At 39.9% G+C, this 17,035-nt stretch overlaps 1 protein-coding gene across 2 annotated transcripts in view; it reads left to right on the forward strand.

Annotated features, from left to right (window-relative positions):
• Positions 1 to 9,746: 9,746 nt before the first annotated feature.
• Positions 9,747 to 17,035, forward strand: part of FKBP4 (FKBP prolyl isomerase 4) — a 13,124-nt gene continuing 5,835 nt past the window's right edge. Inside the window, exons 1-4 of one of the 2 annotated variants that reach the window (XM_031555599.1) lie at positions 9,747 to 10,029; positions 11,053 to 11,197; positions 12,408 to 12,550; positions 16,417 to 16,537. In XM_031555599.1, the coding sequence (XP_031411459.1) occupies positions 9,946 to 10,029; positions 11,053 to 11,197; positions 12,408 to 12,550; positions 16,417 to 16,537 (493 nt within the window). In that variant the 5' untranslated portion in view covers positions 9,747 to 9,945. The remainder of the gene's footprint in view (positions 10,030 to 11,052; positions 11,198 to 12,407; positions 12,551 to 16,416; positions 16,538 to 17,035) is intronic. The other variant, XM_003202601.4, reaches the window with a different exon arrangement.

Here is a 17,035-nt window from a genome sequence, read left to right on the forward strand (position 1 = left end):
GTACCTAAAGAGGGGCTATAAGAAGGAAGGGGACAGACTCTTTAGCAGGGTCTGCTGTGATGGGACAAAGGGAAATGATTTCTAACTTGAAGAGGGTAGATTTAGGTTGGATGTGAGGAAAAAGTCTTTTACAGTGAGGGTGGTGAGGCACTGGCACAGATGAGCAATTTCCCAACTAACTATTTATTTTAAGAGGGAGAGTGCTAGAAACTCCGGGAAGTCTACTAGGAACATGCCTGGTAGAGGTGGCTTACATGGAAGTTGCCAGAAAATGAGAAGACTTTGACAGCACAGTATGTGGTATAATTCAAATATGAATTTTACAATTTTCTTTCTAATTAGATATGCACAGAAATACACGCATTCACTGCAGCTTCAGTTTCCGAAGCTGTACTTTTCTACCTCTGTTTAAGGCACTAAAAGCAAGCAGTACCAGGTGACGTTGTGAGGAAGAAGGGGGTTGGCAGAATGATAGTCAGCTCCCCTGGACTAACTGCCAGTTCAAATCACATAGGACCTAGGAGGTTGGTGCACGGGATATTCATGCCTTAGTTTTCTGCTTTAAACTGTCGTGTGACATCAAGGAAATTACTTCTCTCTTCTGTAGCTTCGTTTTCCCATCTATGACGTGAGGGGAGTGGAACTCACCTATCTTGCCAAGGCCCCTGAGGTGACACGTGCTGTATCTAAGGCTCCCTCAGATCAAAAGTTTGGCTTAGCTCTCCAGCAAAACCATCGGCTGCTGAGTTACATCTACTAGTCCCACCCTTTTCCCATCATTCGTAATTCACATGACTGACTGGAGGACACAACCAATGGCAAGAGAAGCGACGGCTCTGGGGAAGACCCAACCTTTTCCCTGATACTGTCCTCAGCCAATACCGGCACAGTTCTCTGTGGCTCTCATGTGTATTTCACGTTTGGCTGCCCTGAAAGCAGATCCACGTCATGCAAACACAAAAATTGAAAAGTTCTGGAGAAGTAGAATCCTTAATGCGGATTTATTTCCCACAAGCTCCAGGGAGCTCATAAACTGCAAGCTGATCAAGCCGAGACACAGGGATATCAGGTTCCCTAGATCTCTGCAGACGAAGACTATTCTCGCTTCCAGTATTTCCTCCAGCAGAAGGAAAGGAGGGAACCGACAGATGGGTGTATACACCTGATGGGCGCACTGTCATGCCCTCGAGCATCTTGTGGGAATTGGTTCTACGGGAACATAATAAAACACACTGGTGAGCAGATGCTCTTTGTAAGTATTTGAGCAAAGTAACTGATGGTTGTAATCTGCATACCGCACTGAAACAGGTTACTCAACAATGTGAAATCCATTTGAAGAACAATCCTAATACCAGGAACAAAGTACAAGTGGGGTCTATTGCAAAGGGAACATTCCAGGACAATATGGCAAATACAGTTCTCAGAACTTCCTAGAAAAGGAGGGGTATCAGTACTCACTGGTATACTGACAGACGCTTCTTCAGGTTGGCCAGAAGCTTTTCCTTGTAGAGCAAATAAGGCACGAGAAGTTACAAGAGTGTTATTAAATGACGTAATACCTCAGTCTGGGGCACCTGTCATGATGTCGTCAGGCAGGACCCCTGTCTTCTGTGAGCAAGTGGTACAAGAAGTTGGGAAAATGCTGGGAATGGATTGGCAATTGCACACACAAGCAAGCAGGCTAGTCGAAAAGATGAACCATTTGATAAAACATCAAGTGATTAAAACATTAGTGAGGCAGCTAATTTATATTGGCATCAAGCACTCCTAAAGACTTGATGAGAATTAGGGCAAAAGCAAGATAAACCAAGAGAATTTGAGTCCTTTTGAAATACTGCAGGCTAGACCTTATCAACTCCAGTTTAAAGGGGAGGATCTGAATCAACTGGGTGAAAACTATTTACAGAGATATATGATTGCATTGGGAAATCAGTTAAGCAAAATTAACAAAGAGGTTTGGGGAGTCAGAAATAGAGGTTTAGATTCACCCCTTAAACCAAGGGATTGGGTGCATGCTAAAGCTTTTTCAGGTCAGCCATTGGAAGAGAAGGACCATTCTGAGTGCTGCAGACAACATTTATTGCAGTCAAAATCAGGGAACAACCTGGATTCACTATTCAAGAGTGAAGAAGTTGCCAAGAAAGCAGCGGGCATCAGAATCTGTGGGACCAATGGTTTTGAAGTTTTCTAGACTTTGGTGACTGTACTTGCATTAAGTAAACAGACTTGCGTTGTTGCCTTTGCCCCAGGGTGGCCAATCATGCACGTTACCCAAGGCCAAATGGCACTGATTTTCAGACTGCTACTGTGAACAGAGTAAACTGTACCGAGCATAGAGGAAACCCACCTAATGGTACTTACAGGGGGCAAGTGGTTATGTATCAAATTCAGCAAAAGGATAGGGTTCAATCTTATCCAATGAGAAATAATGAATGGATGTGGAAGCAGCAGTTATTAGAGCACGTCCGGAAGAGGGCCACAAAAATTATACAAGGGATGGAGCAGCTGCCCTATGAGAACAGGCTGAGAGAGCTGTGGCTGTTGAGCCCAGAGAATAAAAGGCTCCAGGGAGACCTGATAGCAGCCTTTCAGTATCTAAAGGGGGGTTATAACAGAGAAGGGGACAGACTCTTTAGCAGGATCTGTGGTGATAGGACAAGGGGAAATGGTTTCTAACTTAAAGAGGGGAGATTAGGTTCAATATCAGGAAAAAGCCTTTTACAGTGGGAGCGGTGAGGCACTGGCACTGGTTGCCCAGAGATGTGGTGGTTGCCCTGTCCATGGAGACATTCAAGGTCTGGCTGGATCATGTTCTGAGCAACCTGATCAAGCTGTGCATGCCCCTGTTTGCTGCAGGAGAGTTGGACTAGATAACCTTTATAGGTCCCTTCCAACTCAAACCATTCTATGATTCTATTTTCAAATTTCTTTATCAAAACAGAAAGCATGGCTGTGTATTCTTCACTGTTCAGAGCCCTGTGTTTAGCCAATATTTCAAAGTGCATAGAATTATTTGCTGTCACTTGAGTCAGCACTGCCTTCTCCATGCCTTGCTTTCAGCACAGCATTAATAGCACACTGAAGGTTTGCTTGTTGTTGAGCGATGGGTGCATGCCCAGGGCCACTCAGTGAAGAAAAGCTGCCACTTTTACAGCGTGGGTAGGGGTTGAGCCATGCTGAGCTGCACGTGGTCCACGGACAGCGTGTTGGACATGCCTGCCTATGTGCAAAAAGTAATTCCATCCCAAATCCATGCACCATCCTGAAGCCATAATCACATCAGAAAACAGATTAACTGGTAAACCCTATTCATAATATGTGAAATGTATAAATGGTTAGTGCTTAGGGAATGTCATTTATTATAATGTGATTAAACCTGAAGTAATGTGCAAGTACATTACTTTGTCTTCCCTGCTTTTTTTACACATGCATACTGGATCTCTCAATTTCAAGGACTCATTACTTAACTTTATGCGAGCAATGTATGTAAAAGAAGCATTTTACCAATTCCCAAATTATTTATGTTAAAATAGTCTAAAAGAATTTGGATTGCAAACGCCATTTTTAGTGTGCTTGAAAAACCTAATCCTTTTGTTTTTGGAAACTTTGCAACAAGGAAGATTAGTTAGCCTTATTTTGGCATTATGAACCTCTAAATCCTAGAAAGGCTGGGATTTCATTAGATAAACTCAAAAGTATAATAAAACCCAGAATGAACTGAATCAGATCTCAGGGCAAATGTTGTTAAGTGTTAATTCATCCATTCCTAGTGTCATTAGTGATAATTCTGATATAACTAATTGTAAAGTTCATTTTGGTATAAACTTAAGAAATTAATCCAAAAGGTTTGGGCATTGCCTATTGTCATTAAGTATGAGCAATATGAGCTTTTGCAAAAAATTTCCAAGCTCAATGAAAAGGGGAAGAGGGGGTGTTAATTTGAAGAAATAATTAAAGCCAGGATCCAGATATACGAGGCAGAATTAGCCTAAAATGTGACAGACATCAAGACATTCTCCTTTGTCTTCCTTATCTATGTGTCCAGAGACTTCTAAAATTGTCATTGCATTCCACAGCAATCTTTGGAAGAAAAGGAGTGTTGGGAAAAATTAAATGACTCCCTTTTAAGGACTAACAATAGACTGACAAGGGACCATCACCATGCTAGAAGGAACTAGATCATATCAAAGATCACCAAATAAGGCTATGTCTGTTGGACAATCATTGGGAGCGGATACAATAATGAATTTGAGATCATAGTTACTATGTAATACATGCGAAACTATGACCTGTTCACGAATGATCAACTGGTGGAGTATTCTTGGAGAGTTATCACAATGCTACACCAGCGCTACTGGTAAAGAATACTTTGCTTAAATGGTAACAAAACTTTGCTGTTAAGTTTCTATGCATTGATTTCTTTGAATGAAAGTGTAGTTAAAAGTTCTATGACATTCTTGTAAGGAAAGAAAGTGTCTACAGTAAGAGAAGGCTTGAATATACAAGTGAGAGCCTGGGCTCGTGATAAGACAGTAACATGCTCAGGCTTTGCTCTGCAGGACAGGATTGCAGGAGCAATCAGGAACTCGGATCACAGTCAGAGAGTGCTCACATATGGACAACATTCAGAATAAAACTGTTAAGCTGGACTTAAGAATGGGTTCAGATTTGTGTTAACTTGCAGATGGGACAAAAAACTCTTAGGACTGAACTTCTCAGGTATGTCCCGCATACTCTTCCACCCCTAAGGCTAAAGCAGTAAGCCATGAAATGAAAAGACCAAACAATGTATAAGAAAGTTGGTAGGGAAAAAGCAATAAATCCAGGTTCAGTGGATTGAAAGCAAAAATGAATACAACATTTATACTTGTGCAAAAACCTTCTAAAAAACAAAACAAAACAAAAAAAACCCTACTCACTGCCACACTACTGTGGCAACAGAAAGCATCTAGTAGAAATGAAGCACTGACAGGCAGCCAAGCAAGAAAGCTTGTGTCAGGGAAGACACAGCAAGAAAAAAAGTACAACAAAAAACTCTTCTAATGTACAATGTAAGAAAAGTCAAAGAAACAAAGATAAGCAATTCGAAGGAAAACAGAGATAGAGAAGAGTAGGTGAGACTATAAAACTAGTAACTCTAAAATGTCACATAAAAGCTAGATTCACGAAGAGCAACATCATAAAAACTTCCAATAGTTTATACTTTCCAAGGGTGGCTGTTGATAACAGCCAGGGGAAAAAATGTAATCCATACAGACTGATTGAACCAGGTTAACAAAGACAAGGTCAAGAAAGCAATTAAAAAAATGCAGCAGAATAAATCTGGCAATTGCCATCTGTAATTAGTTATTGGTAAAATAATGGCTATATTTTTCATATTGAAAAATATCAACAGGAATTGCCCATTACTTCTGATGATGGCAGCTATTCACTGGCTCAGAATGCAAGGAAAATGAAATCACTAGTGTCTGAGCACATAGCTATCCAGCAATCTCAATTGCTTTTTGAAGATTAGGAAAGAATAGAATAAAAGCAGCTGATTACGCCTGCTTAGGCATTTTAAAATAAATTTACATTGGAAAATGTAATTAAAATCTTCATTAAAATTTGACTAAATACCTCTCTGCCCTTGAAAGTGTGTAAAGACATGGATGCACAGAATCTTAAGAGATATTTATTTCTAAATGGACTATTTTGTCTTTTTTAAAATCTAGAACCATAATCTAAAAGGGGCAGTGGCAGTATGTACCACATAAACCATGGATGCCCAACCTTTTGGCTTGCCTGGGCTGCACTGAGCAGAGAAAAATTGTCTGGAGCTGTATTCACAAAGGTCACTCCAAAAATAATGCCTCCTATTTATTTCCATGGAAACTACAACAGATATGATGAGCACAGTAACACTGTCTGATAGATCAAATTCTCAGGTACAAAACACCATTTCTCAACATAGTCACCACTGTTAGCTCTACAATGTTATCACCCATAAACAGAAGCCCTGCATGCCACACCTGTAAAAACGTGCACCAGCAAAGATGACCTGTTACTGTCATCATTGCTGAAACACATCATTCACTGACTTGTGTTCACATCTTCTCTTTGATTTCCTTAAATGTTCAGCAAGTGTTGATTAATGTCAATGGGTACACTTTTTTCTGCATGGAGGAATTCAATGACACATTTTTGCTTCACAAACACTTCCATGTCAGAAGTCATTTGGACAAACATAATCACATCATTTGTCTTGCCAGGAGCTTGTGGTTTTGAAAGGAATGAATGCTACAGTCACTCATATTCCTAGAGGCCAGTAGCAGGCAGTTCATGGAAGTGAAGAGTATTGAGCTCCCTACATATATTTGGTTTTAGCTCTCCTTGTAAGATAGTCCACTGACAAATGCCAGTTCATATCGGAAGAGTAATTGAAATAACTACATTAATCAAATAAATCACAAAAACAAGATCTGACATGGCCAGCAGAATTATCTCCTCTCAGGAAAATCAAACAAACCCCTTATTTTCTTGATAATAAATTGAGATTCACACCCAAAGCAACAAATCATTCTTATGCAAATATCTACTGTCTGAGTCTGCTGAACTCCTCATGACTATGAAGCAAGGAATATTTTTCTCTGTTAAGATAGGGCTTATGAATGTCCAGAAATGAGATATTATCAGAATTTTTAGTTGAATGTCTGATTGCAACTCTATACATTCCATGTGAAAAATTGTAGGTAATGTATTTATATCATCTGAAAACAGTCAAAAATATACACACAAAAAAAGTAGTTTTTTTGTAATCTTGAAATTTGTTCTCAAATTTATTTGTCAGAATGGAATGCACAGATGTATATTTTTTGTTGTTTGAGGAGACTGTTTTTAGCCAGTCTTTCAAAATACACAAAATTATTTGCCATAACTTGAGTTAGCACTACACTGTTCCCTCTCCTGGTTTCAGCCCACTTATAATTAATAGCTCACCGATATTTGAGCAACGGGTGTGCACTGGCAACTGCCAAGATAGCCCAGAGCAGGGGACAGGCCGCATTGCAAATGAGAAATAACTTTCTCTCTTCTAAGTTTAAAGGACAACAAAGGTCTTGTTTTGCTATATACTGCTGAAAGCAAGGATAATGGGGTAACTCAGTGAAGCTGAGAAAGTTAAACATAAAGGGTTTAACCTGTCTGCAGGCAGCAGCTGACATCCTTAATGGTGTACACTGCAGTGTCATACAAACTGACAGCACAACATTAGACTGATGAATATTTGTGCCCTGGTGTGGACTACCAAGGGTAGCACCACTGCTTCCAACAACATAAGAAATGCAATTCAAAAAAAGCTACAGCAGAGCTATGTTGCTCTCTGTCCCTCTTTTATATCCAAACCTTTTTATCTCTGGCAAATATTTAAAGGAAGGCTGCTCTGAAAGTAATGCCTGCTATTTTACTATGTTGACACATAGTCAACATGTTCCATGTCAGAGGAACTTGGTGGTAAAGCAGGTGTTGAACCTTCCCACCAACATTCCATTACATTTTGTTGCCATGTGTAAGATGGCAGCAGAGGGGCAATCTGACAAAATGGCATCTGACATGGAAATTCATATGAAACAAAGGATGCAGCAAACTGCAGACAAGCAGTAGTTGAGCTTCCTGTCCTTCAAGGCTATTTCAAAGTCTTCCTGCAATTAGTTTTTTTGGGATGTTTTACTGCCCAGGCTGTTCTCTGCTATCGTAGACACTCATTTTACAAGCCTTTTGGCAACAACCTGAAAGCTATTGCCAAAATTTTCATTTTTACCTTTCCCGCTTAACCCATCAAATTCTGAATTCTTTCTTTCATACTTACTTACCCCATTTGCTTTCAAAATTATCTCTACTGTATATTTTCTTGAAAACAGGTCTGTCATGACTTTGAGATTCTTTTCTTCTCCTTTGATGAACTATAAATATATCTTAAAAGGCTTTAAAAGGGAAAACTCAGACTTTTTGTCTATCTTGTTAGTTGCTTTCCATTCTTACATACCTAGTGCTGTTATGCCATTGACATAACTTGAAACACCCACTACATTTATTTTTTTTAAAGTCACTTGTGCCCCTTTTCCATAAAGCCCTCCACATTTACCTCATTTTCAACTTTTGTCTATTGAACCTTAATGGAGGCCCTTAGACAATATTTCAGCAGCCTTTGAAAAGGTAATAAGGGACAAAGCCTATTGCACTGGGTGTATATTACTTACAGAAGTGTCTGCCCTGCAATTGAGGGAAATGGCTGAAAATATATAAGGTACAGAACACATCCTAGAGATCTCCACTAGAAGGCTTGCCTTCTCGTTTACTGTTTATCACTTTCTTAAGCATGGCTTCAGCATGTTTGGCAACTGTAGCTAAATTGGCATTTCTACACACAATTTCTTAAATGTGCTTAAACTTAGTACAATTTCTTAAAGTACTAGTCCCAGAAATCAATTTGTTAAGAAAGCTTCTGCTCGAATAAGCTTGCTCAATCATCTTTATTCCAAAAAGAGACAGAGGAGGGTCTTCAGCTTTCTTTATTTGAATAAACTGAGAATTCACTGGGGCATACCCCAGTGGGGTTTCTCTAAGTATGGGGGGACACAGTCCCTCTTTTATCTCTGTACCCTGACACTAGTGAGCCCTTTTTCCTTTGCTGAGGTAGTCAGGGTTCACATTCTTCTCAATTCACCTATCAGCTCATCCCCCCTTGGCTTGTTTATACATACTTCATAATCTGAGATCAGAGTTTGTTCTTCTGCCAAACTAGAACTATCTTTGTATCCTTAAAAGTCTGTCACTCTTTGTTTTTTCCAGCAAACATGATTTACACGCAAGTGCTAAGCTAGCATCTCCTGCCATACACCTGAAAAATAAGTTTGTTCAACTAGATCCTTGTGACTGAAACTTCTCTCAGCTTTATACTGTTTTTCAGGGACCTCCTATCCTTCCTTTGTTCTTCCCAAGCTTTATTTTGCAAGGACATCTTCATCTTATTTTTCCTTCAGTTCCATTACCTAATGAAAAGCAGATGACCAGCAAGGGTTAATTTAACCCAACACATGGTATGATAATATAAAATCTATATAAAAAAGAGAAGTCAGGAGCTGGATGACTTGAGAGTGCAGTGACTTGGGCATTAGTGCTGACCATGGAATGTGCGTGTAGTACTGCAAAAATTCATTAAATGCCTTCATATTTTTGCTGCCTACAGTACTAAGTCCTACTGGGCCAGAAATAGCTTATAGCCTTCTCTCTACGCACCCCAGCAGATCAAGCCCGGGTTATGACAGCCTATGACAGGACCACCAGCTCAGCAAGCCGAGATGCCCGCACTCCACAGGCACGCTACTCATGCGGACACACAGTTTCCGAGCCTACTGGTACAAATTTGTCCATAAACCACCTACCAGTGCACGGGAGGACAAGCCACGATACCCATACATTTGGGAACACTACAGCAAGGCTTAGGGGAAATACCCGAATCCCAGCAGCTGCTACTCTTTACAGACCCAGGCACCCCCATCACGCAGGAAAAACTGAGCACATCGCCTGCCAAATACTCTCTCAGCCCAGCCCAGCCCAGTCCAGCTTAACTGCCTCTCCTAAACTCCTCCACATCCCTATCGGCGACGATCTCTCCGCCCTAAGGGACGACGCGCACTTTAATCCGCCCCACCACGGGCGGACGCTTTGCGGCAGCTCGGCCGCCTCTCTAGAAACTTCTCGGCTCCTCCCTCTCTCCCTCCCCTTCCTCCTCCTCACTGACCCCGGGAGTGCGCTGCAGTGAAGGTAGGAGAGAAAGTGTGTGTGGTGCTTGTTCTCTCGCTCTTTGGAGCCGGAGGTGCAGCGAGGCATCAGCCCAGCGCGGTAGCCGGTGCCGACTCCACTAGGCAGCCCTTTCCTAGCGCAGCGGTGGCAGCGACAGACGGGATGACGGCGGAAGAGATGAAAGCGGACGGGGCTCCCTTGGAGGGGACGGACATCACCCCTAAGCAGGATGAGGGCGTTCTCAAGGTACCGAGTGGTTGCGGCGGCCGCTGTCTACTACTTGGGGGACGGTAGGGTATCAGCCTTGTGCAGGGCCCTCCAGAGCGGCCTGCGAGCGGGCGCTTTCTTCGGTGTCCTTCCCCGGGCCGCCAACACGCTCGGGTAGGGCTGTTATCGGGCTGCTCGGCGTAGAATGCTCTCGCAGCCCTCACGGTTACACATCAGCTGCAGCGCTGGAAGCGGCTGTCCCGGCCTACGCAGGCGCTGCCCGTGTACGGGGCTCCCTATGGGAGCTGGGGACGAGGAGCCCGCGTTTTCCGTGAGGAAGTCCCAAGGGAGAGGTGGGGGGGAGAAAAGAAGGGGCATCAGTCCCTGTCCCGCGTGGGTATGGGAAAGCCGGGATGAGCTCTCGGCTCGCTAGTTGGGGGGGGGGAGGAGACGGACGAAGCCGTCCCGCCCCCAGCACGTGGTCGGACGCTGGAATTAAAGATGGTGCCTTGGCAGAATGTATGCATCTCTTTTATCTGTGTGGATGGATGGTCCTGAGTTGTGCTGCTCTATGCAGGCTGAACGGACTACTTCTCACAGCCTGAAAATGGAGGCACTCCATCTTAATATGAGCATCTCTTGGAGCTTGAGATGGTGTGTTTTACATTTGGGCCTGATATAGATGTGCTTGATGACAAGAGCTGGTAGTGGTAGTTGCAGGAGTGCAGGTTATGTCTATTGAAAAGGTCTAACTGAACTGACGTAAACCAATTCTGTGCTACTGTCATTGCACTGATTCCAGGAGAGGTTCTTTCGATTGTTCATTAGCTTTGTATCAGAATAGCAAAATAGTATCCAGAGGATTTTACCTGGTGGCAGTAGAGCCACCTTTATGCGCTTCCTGTATTTGAAATGCTACTTATCTCTAGGCAGACTAGTTGTAACATTTCTAGATAACTGAAGCAAATCTGTTGTTGACTGGAGATGGTAAGTGAATAGAATTAAAGTCCAATAGACAAATGTAGTTTTGATCATCTTAGTGTTGCTTACTGTTTTTCTCAGGTTGTCAAGAGGGAAGGCACTGGTACTGAGTCTCCGATGATAGGTGATAAAGTGGCTGTCCATTATACAGGATGGCTTCTTGATGGCACAAAATTTGACTCCAGTCTGGACAGGAGAGACAAGTTTTCATTTGACTTGGGGAAAGGTAATACCTTATGTTTGCTTTTGATCAATCTTAGTAATACTGAGATGGAGCTTCCTTGCGCATGTGGCTCTTTCACTTATTAAAATTGCGATTTAAACTTGTTTTCAGAGCTTAAGGTTTATTCACATAAACAGATTAAATCGAAAGTGCTTTGAAATCTTTCTGAGAGGGCATGCTGTATCCCTGCCTCAGAATTCTCAGGACCTCAGATGCAATGCTCCAGGGGAAGTAGGCTCACCTCAGTGGGACTTTACTGTGAGATACAGTGATTAAAAAGCAGTTAAATAGCATGTATTGATTTTGTATTTTGTTGCCTCAAATTCAAGAAGAGTTAAGTGTGGCTGGGTACTGGGACAAGGGTGCACAAGTACTGGGACAGAGTGCACAGGGGCAGCCATCAGCTGCAACTGAAGGAAAGGGGAAATGTGCTCTCTCTTTCCCTAAGCTCCCAAATTTAACTGTTGGAGTAAGTCTCTTCACTATCTAAAAACTTTTTTTTTTTTTTTGTACAAAAATCCAAACATTTTAGTTCCAGCAAATTTTACTATTTGATCAGTGTTTTTCACCAGGAGTTCTCTACCTACTGGCTTTTTATTTGGGATATAAATTCTACAAAGTCCTGAAATTTGGGATGATAGGAATTTTACCAAATGGTGCAAGTCTAATAAAAGGCAATCTGATTGAACTGAAAGGAACCACGAGTAGGAGCGCTTGAGTGAGAGGTTTTTGTTACTTTGGCTTTACAAGGAATAATTGTTCTGCTTTCTTCCCCTTTTGGTTATAAGCACGCACAACTTTCAGTTACCACTTGTGTCGGTCTTTGCTAGCTGAAGTACAGAGAGAAGAGGCTGTTGTGGATTGTTTTCAAAATATAAGCAGACAATCTCTTACCCTAAGACCTTTCTTTTTGAAGAGTATTACTACTTGCTCACACTTGAGATTGTGCCAGGTTCTTCAGGCATGATCTGTGTCCAGATTACCTATGTTCTCTATGGGTGAAGAAGTGAGGGGAGAAGAAGAATCACTATAGAATGAAAAAAAATTAGCTAATTTTGGGTGCCCAAGTAACTTCATGACTTGATTACAGTTAAAACTGATGCATATAAACCTGAATGAGCATAAGTCAGTATTTCTTAGCTTTTGTATACAGAAAGAGCTGGTTGTCTTTCATGTATACCTAGTAATCATGATAAAAATTTGCTTTGTACAGGTGAGGTGATCAAAGCATGGGACATTACTGTTGCAACTATGAAGGTTGGTGAAATCTGTCAAATTACATGTAAACCAGAATATGCCTATGGCTTAGCTGGCAGCCCACCAAAGATACCTCCCAATGCTACGCTCATTTTTGAGGTAAGTGAGATACAGTCACTAAAACTATACAACTGAAGAGCAAACAAAGAACATGATATTTCACTGTGGAAATTATGTGATATAATTTATTTTTGGATGGGAATGTTAGATGAATATCTGTGAAGCTTCTACTTTCTTTAGTCTACCTCCTATATTTTCTTTCTAGTTTAAAATAAACTTTTACATTTTTCTTATAAACAAACAAAAGCAAACAAACAAAAAAACAACCATGCCATCATGGTTTCTTTGCAAATGCCATTACCACACCAGAATTGTGTACAATTTCTCTTACAAATCTCCTACAAATTCTCTTACACTTTTTTTTTGTATATGTTCTTGTGTTAGGACTCTCGAAAAGTGTTCTTTGAAGATTTAGTAGGTCTTATTAATCATCACATCAACATCTCGATGTCTATATGTATTTTCTTTATTCCTCATGATGCTTCTAATAGAATATGTTGGGGAGGGAGCATGAAAAAGAAGTGGAGAAACCTGTATTGTTATCAGTAGGACATTTTGGAACATCTGTGTCAGATAATCCTGGTCTAATTTAGTTTATATTTGGTGTTAGATGTCCATCAAAGTATCAAGTAGAAATAATCTTTGTGCAAATGCATATTCAATTCCTTTTGCATTCCGTGTAGCTTTAGATCAGTTCATGAGTCTCTGAAGTGATGGCTTTGAACTTTTTTTTAAAAAAAGATTCTTTATTGTAAACCATGAAAACTTCTGGTTTGCCTGGGCAGTAGCAAGTGAAGAGGAAATTTCTTGGGCTGAATATGTAGTATGATTAATATAAGTAACAAAACTTTTATTTTTTAGTATTTTTAAATAAAATATTTTTTAAAGAGCAATAAAAATATGAAACTAGTGGTATATTTGACCCTGTCTTTGTGAAACTGATGCACTGTTTTGATGGAAGTGGTTGCAGTTCTTGATTTCTCAAGGTGCTCATCAGAGATTTTTCGTGAAATTTCACTCTTTCTGTGCTTCATCCTTGACAATAATTGTTCGCAAATGTACATGCTACCAAAAAATAAATGACTTGAATAAGACACGATTGTGAAATGAGGGATATTTTTGTCTGTTAAGACAGGTCCCACAAAAGTCTCATAAACAGATGTGATCAGATACTTGAGTATCTGATTGCAATTCTATACATTGAAAATTCACAGGTAATGTATTTAGAAGAACTGAAAACAGAGATGCACATACAACAAAATAGGGTGTTTTTTTTAATACTTAAACCTATTCTCAAGTTTCTTTTTCAAAATGAAAAGCAAGGCTGCATATTGTTCACAGGACAGTGTTTAGCCAGTGTGTCAAAATTCATGAAATTATGTGATGTAACTTGAACTTGCTGTAATTTAAAGTTTCATTTCAAATAATGTTATGTTTGAAGCATAGCAGATGAGATTATTTTCACCTTGAAGCTTCATGTTTAATTCATTGAATGGAGTGGTCAAATCCACCAGAAATGCTAAATCTGTGAGCCATTTTTAATCTTCATGTTCTGGCACAAGTTTTCCTTTTGATTCCAGAAAGAACTTGATTTCATTTCTCAAATCATATGTTTTTAGTGTTCAACCTTTACTTAGCCACCTAGCTTCAGAAAAGTAAATGGTGTCCCCATGATCAGCATCCATACATTTAAGGAACTCCTGGAATTGGTGATGAACTGATGAACTTGAACTTCATGAAATTGAAAACTTTGATTTGCATTATATATTGGCAATTGCGTTTTCTTCCATTAATTTCCTCTTTTTAAGTTCTTCTTTTTTAGCAAGTTGTTTTCAGTGCACTGGTGGCTATACCAGATATGATGAAAAAGTTTAAATAAAACCACTTCATTGTAATTTTGACTGTCTCATACAAGAGATCTATTTGTGTCTTTTAAAGGCACCAGAGAAGCCATTTCTTCAGTGATGTTATATTCATTTCCAGTACCTCTAATAAGAATGGCAAGTACAGCTGTATCTGGAGTGTCATACTTTCATCTGTTGCCAAAGCAGAAAATTTCAAATTAGCAGCTTTACTCTCCAAATTTGTTTTGATAGATTTTTCTGTTTCTTCAGTTTGCCTGTTTATAATCTGGTGAAACAAACTGATTTTAGAAATTTCTTTTTTTTCTTTTTTTTTAGTCAGGACAAAATATGTTTCATATGCTTTCCATATGTTGCTTAATAAATTGTCATTATTATTATTTTTTTTTCAGTCAGGTTTGCTACCACACATCAAGCTTTTATAATGAAATCTACTTGAGTTCTAACTTTATTTAAAATATTTTGTTGAGATGGCAGGCTTTTCTTCAGTCCTGCTATTTTGTGTTTACAAAGCATTCAGTGATATGCTTTGTGTTTTTGCTTATAATGTCTTTTCAAATTCTAATCTTTGAAACTGACAGTATTTTCTTAGACGTTAACCATAGTGCCATGTTATTTGTCCTCATCTGCCTTTTGAGCATTCTTCCTTCATCCCCAGTTTTCTTTTATGGGGGTTCCGCTCTATTTTGAGAGGATTGGGCAGATTGAAATACTATTGGCAATCACTGCGCTTTATTCACGAGGCAGCACAAGAGCATGTCATGTCTAATAGACACAGGTTTCAGTTCAACAGAACATGTGTGGCAGACTTAGCACTGCACTGTGCCCTTCTCAGGTCCTTGTTTCAGCTGAGACAACCTTAATGGCATACTGATTGATGTTTTGTTGTTGCTGAGTGATTGTTGCATGCCTGGGACTGGGTTGGGCCATAGTGGGGAAGAACCAATACTGTAATGGTGTGGGGCAAGGGTTGGGCCGCATGTGGCCCTTGGGTTGGATGTGCCTGATCTAATCAATGTTAACTACAGTGTATTGCTTTTCTGTGCAGTTTTTATTACTGTTTTAATCACAGATAAGATAGCAAAAAGTTTTTTTAATTAATTTTGTAGCCATCAAAAAGTTTGTTTTGTGACTAGGACATTTTTCCATTTTGTCTAACTGTGATGTGAGTTAAAGTCTTGGAAGACCATGTGAAGATTCAGATGGATAGTCTAGTCCAACATTAGCACTTAAAAAGCTCGAGGAATTTGTTGCAGCAGGAATTCAAAGCTAAAAGGTGGACCAGATCATGGTTTTGTTGTATTTTTGCAGATACTTTATTTACACTTCTTTCTCAGTGATTGAAACCAAGATGACTAAATTATTTTTCTGTCTACATTTTTCTGAAATGCTCCCACAATACACAAAGATAAGAACAAGTAGAGGGGAGAATGTAAGAATATCATCTCATTTTATTCCTGAATTTGTTTTGTTGCTGGACGAAGATTTGGAATATTTTGGGCTCAGTTATAAGCCCTTCAAAGTTGATCTGAATTTGATGATAGATTAAATTAAGGATGTAATCAGAACTTAAGGGAAGGATTAGATCTTTTATATTTCACTTTCCTGCTCCTTTTCTCCTTGCATTACTTATAACTCAGTCTTACCTTAGGATATTCTTCTATGTTTCTGTGGGAAAAAATGCTACTTAATGAATCTTTTTTTGTGTTCTGTAGTACTCCTTAAGTATTGTGGCTCGTGTAAGCTTTACTCAGAAGTCAGTCTCACAGTCCTTTCAATTAAAGGATCTTACTTGTAGTATTGGAAGACCAAAGTTGCTGGAGGGAAAAAAAGCCTAAATAGTCATTTGAAACTGCTTAGTAGGTTCCCATTTAGTATGTGCTAAGTATGGCATCTTTGTAGTCTTGGCTGTCTAATATCTTACAGGGTATGAAGACAGTGGCTGTCTTAATAGCTATGGTTTCAAAGAACTCAAGTACAAATTCTATGAGTTACTGACTTGAAATGATAGAAGTAAATGCAAGATTTTTCTTCCCTTCATAGATAGAGCTGTTTGAGTTTAAGGGGGAAGACCTCACTGATGATGAAGACGGTGGCATCATCCGAAGAATCCGTAAGAAAGGCGAAGGCTACTCGAAGCCCAATGAGGGTGCTCTGGTAGAAAGTATGTATATTATACAAATAGTAAATGGGTTTACTGTGATGGAAGGTGTGTTTTTCCCTACCTGCAATTTCTTTGTTCTGGAAAAGAATAATACCTGTCTTCTCTTTCTGTTAGCAAGAAACGTAACAACTAAAAGTAAGCTTTCTTTCTCTTTATTCTAGAAAAGGTTAGATTTTCCAGCAGCAGTTGTGTTCTTCAGAGATACTAGATCTGATAAAGTGCTTATCACAAAAGTTAAAGGAGTCTAACAAAGTATGTCCATTTGCTGAAATGGGGGAAAAAAAGAAAAAAATCACAATGCAACAGCTTGAAAGAAAAAGCATTTATTAACTAAAGCAGCAGAAGTGGAATTTGTTGCCAATATCTGATGAGCATATGTAACCCTTAAAAAGAGAGAAGACTGGTTGGGAGGGGAAGCTTTGTTCCTTGTATTGTCTGTGCTGCCTATCCCTTACCACACAGAGACACCTTCTGATTTGTATCTGGGTTCTTTTTTTT

This window comes from Meleagris gallopavo, chromosome 1 (genome assembly GCF_000146605.3).
Source record: "Meleagris gallopavo isolate NT-WF06-2002-E0010 breed Aviagen turkey brand Nicholas breeding stock chromosome 1, Turkey_5.1, whole genome shotgun sequence".
NCBI lineage: Eukaryota > Metazoa > Chordata > Aves > Galliformes > Phasianidae > Meleagris > Meleagris gallopavo.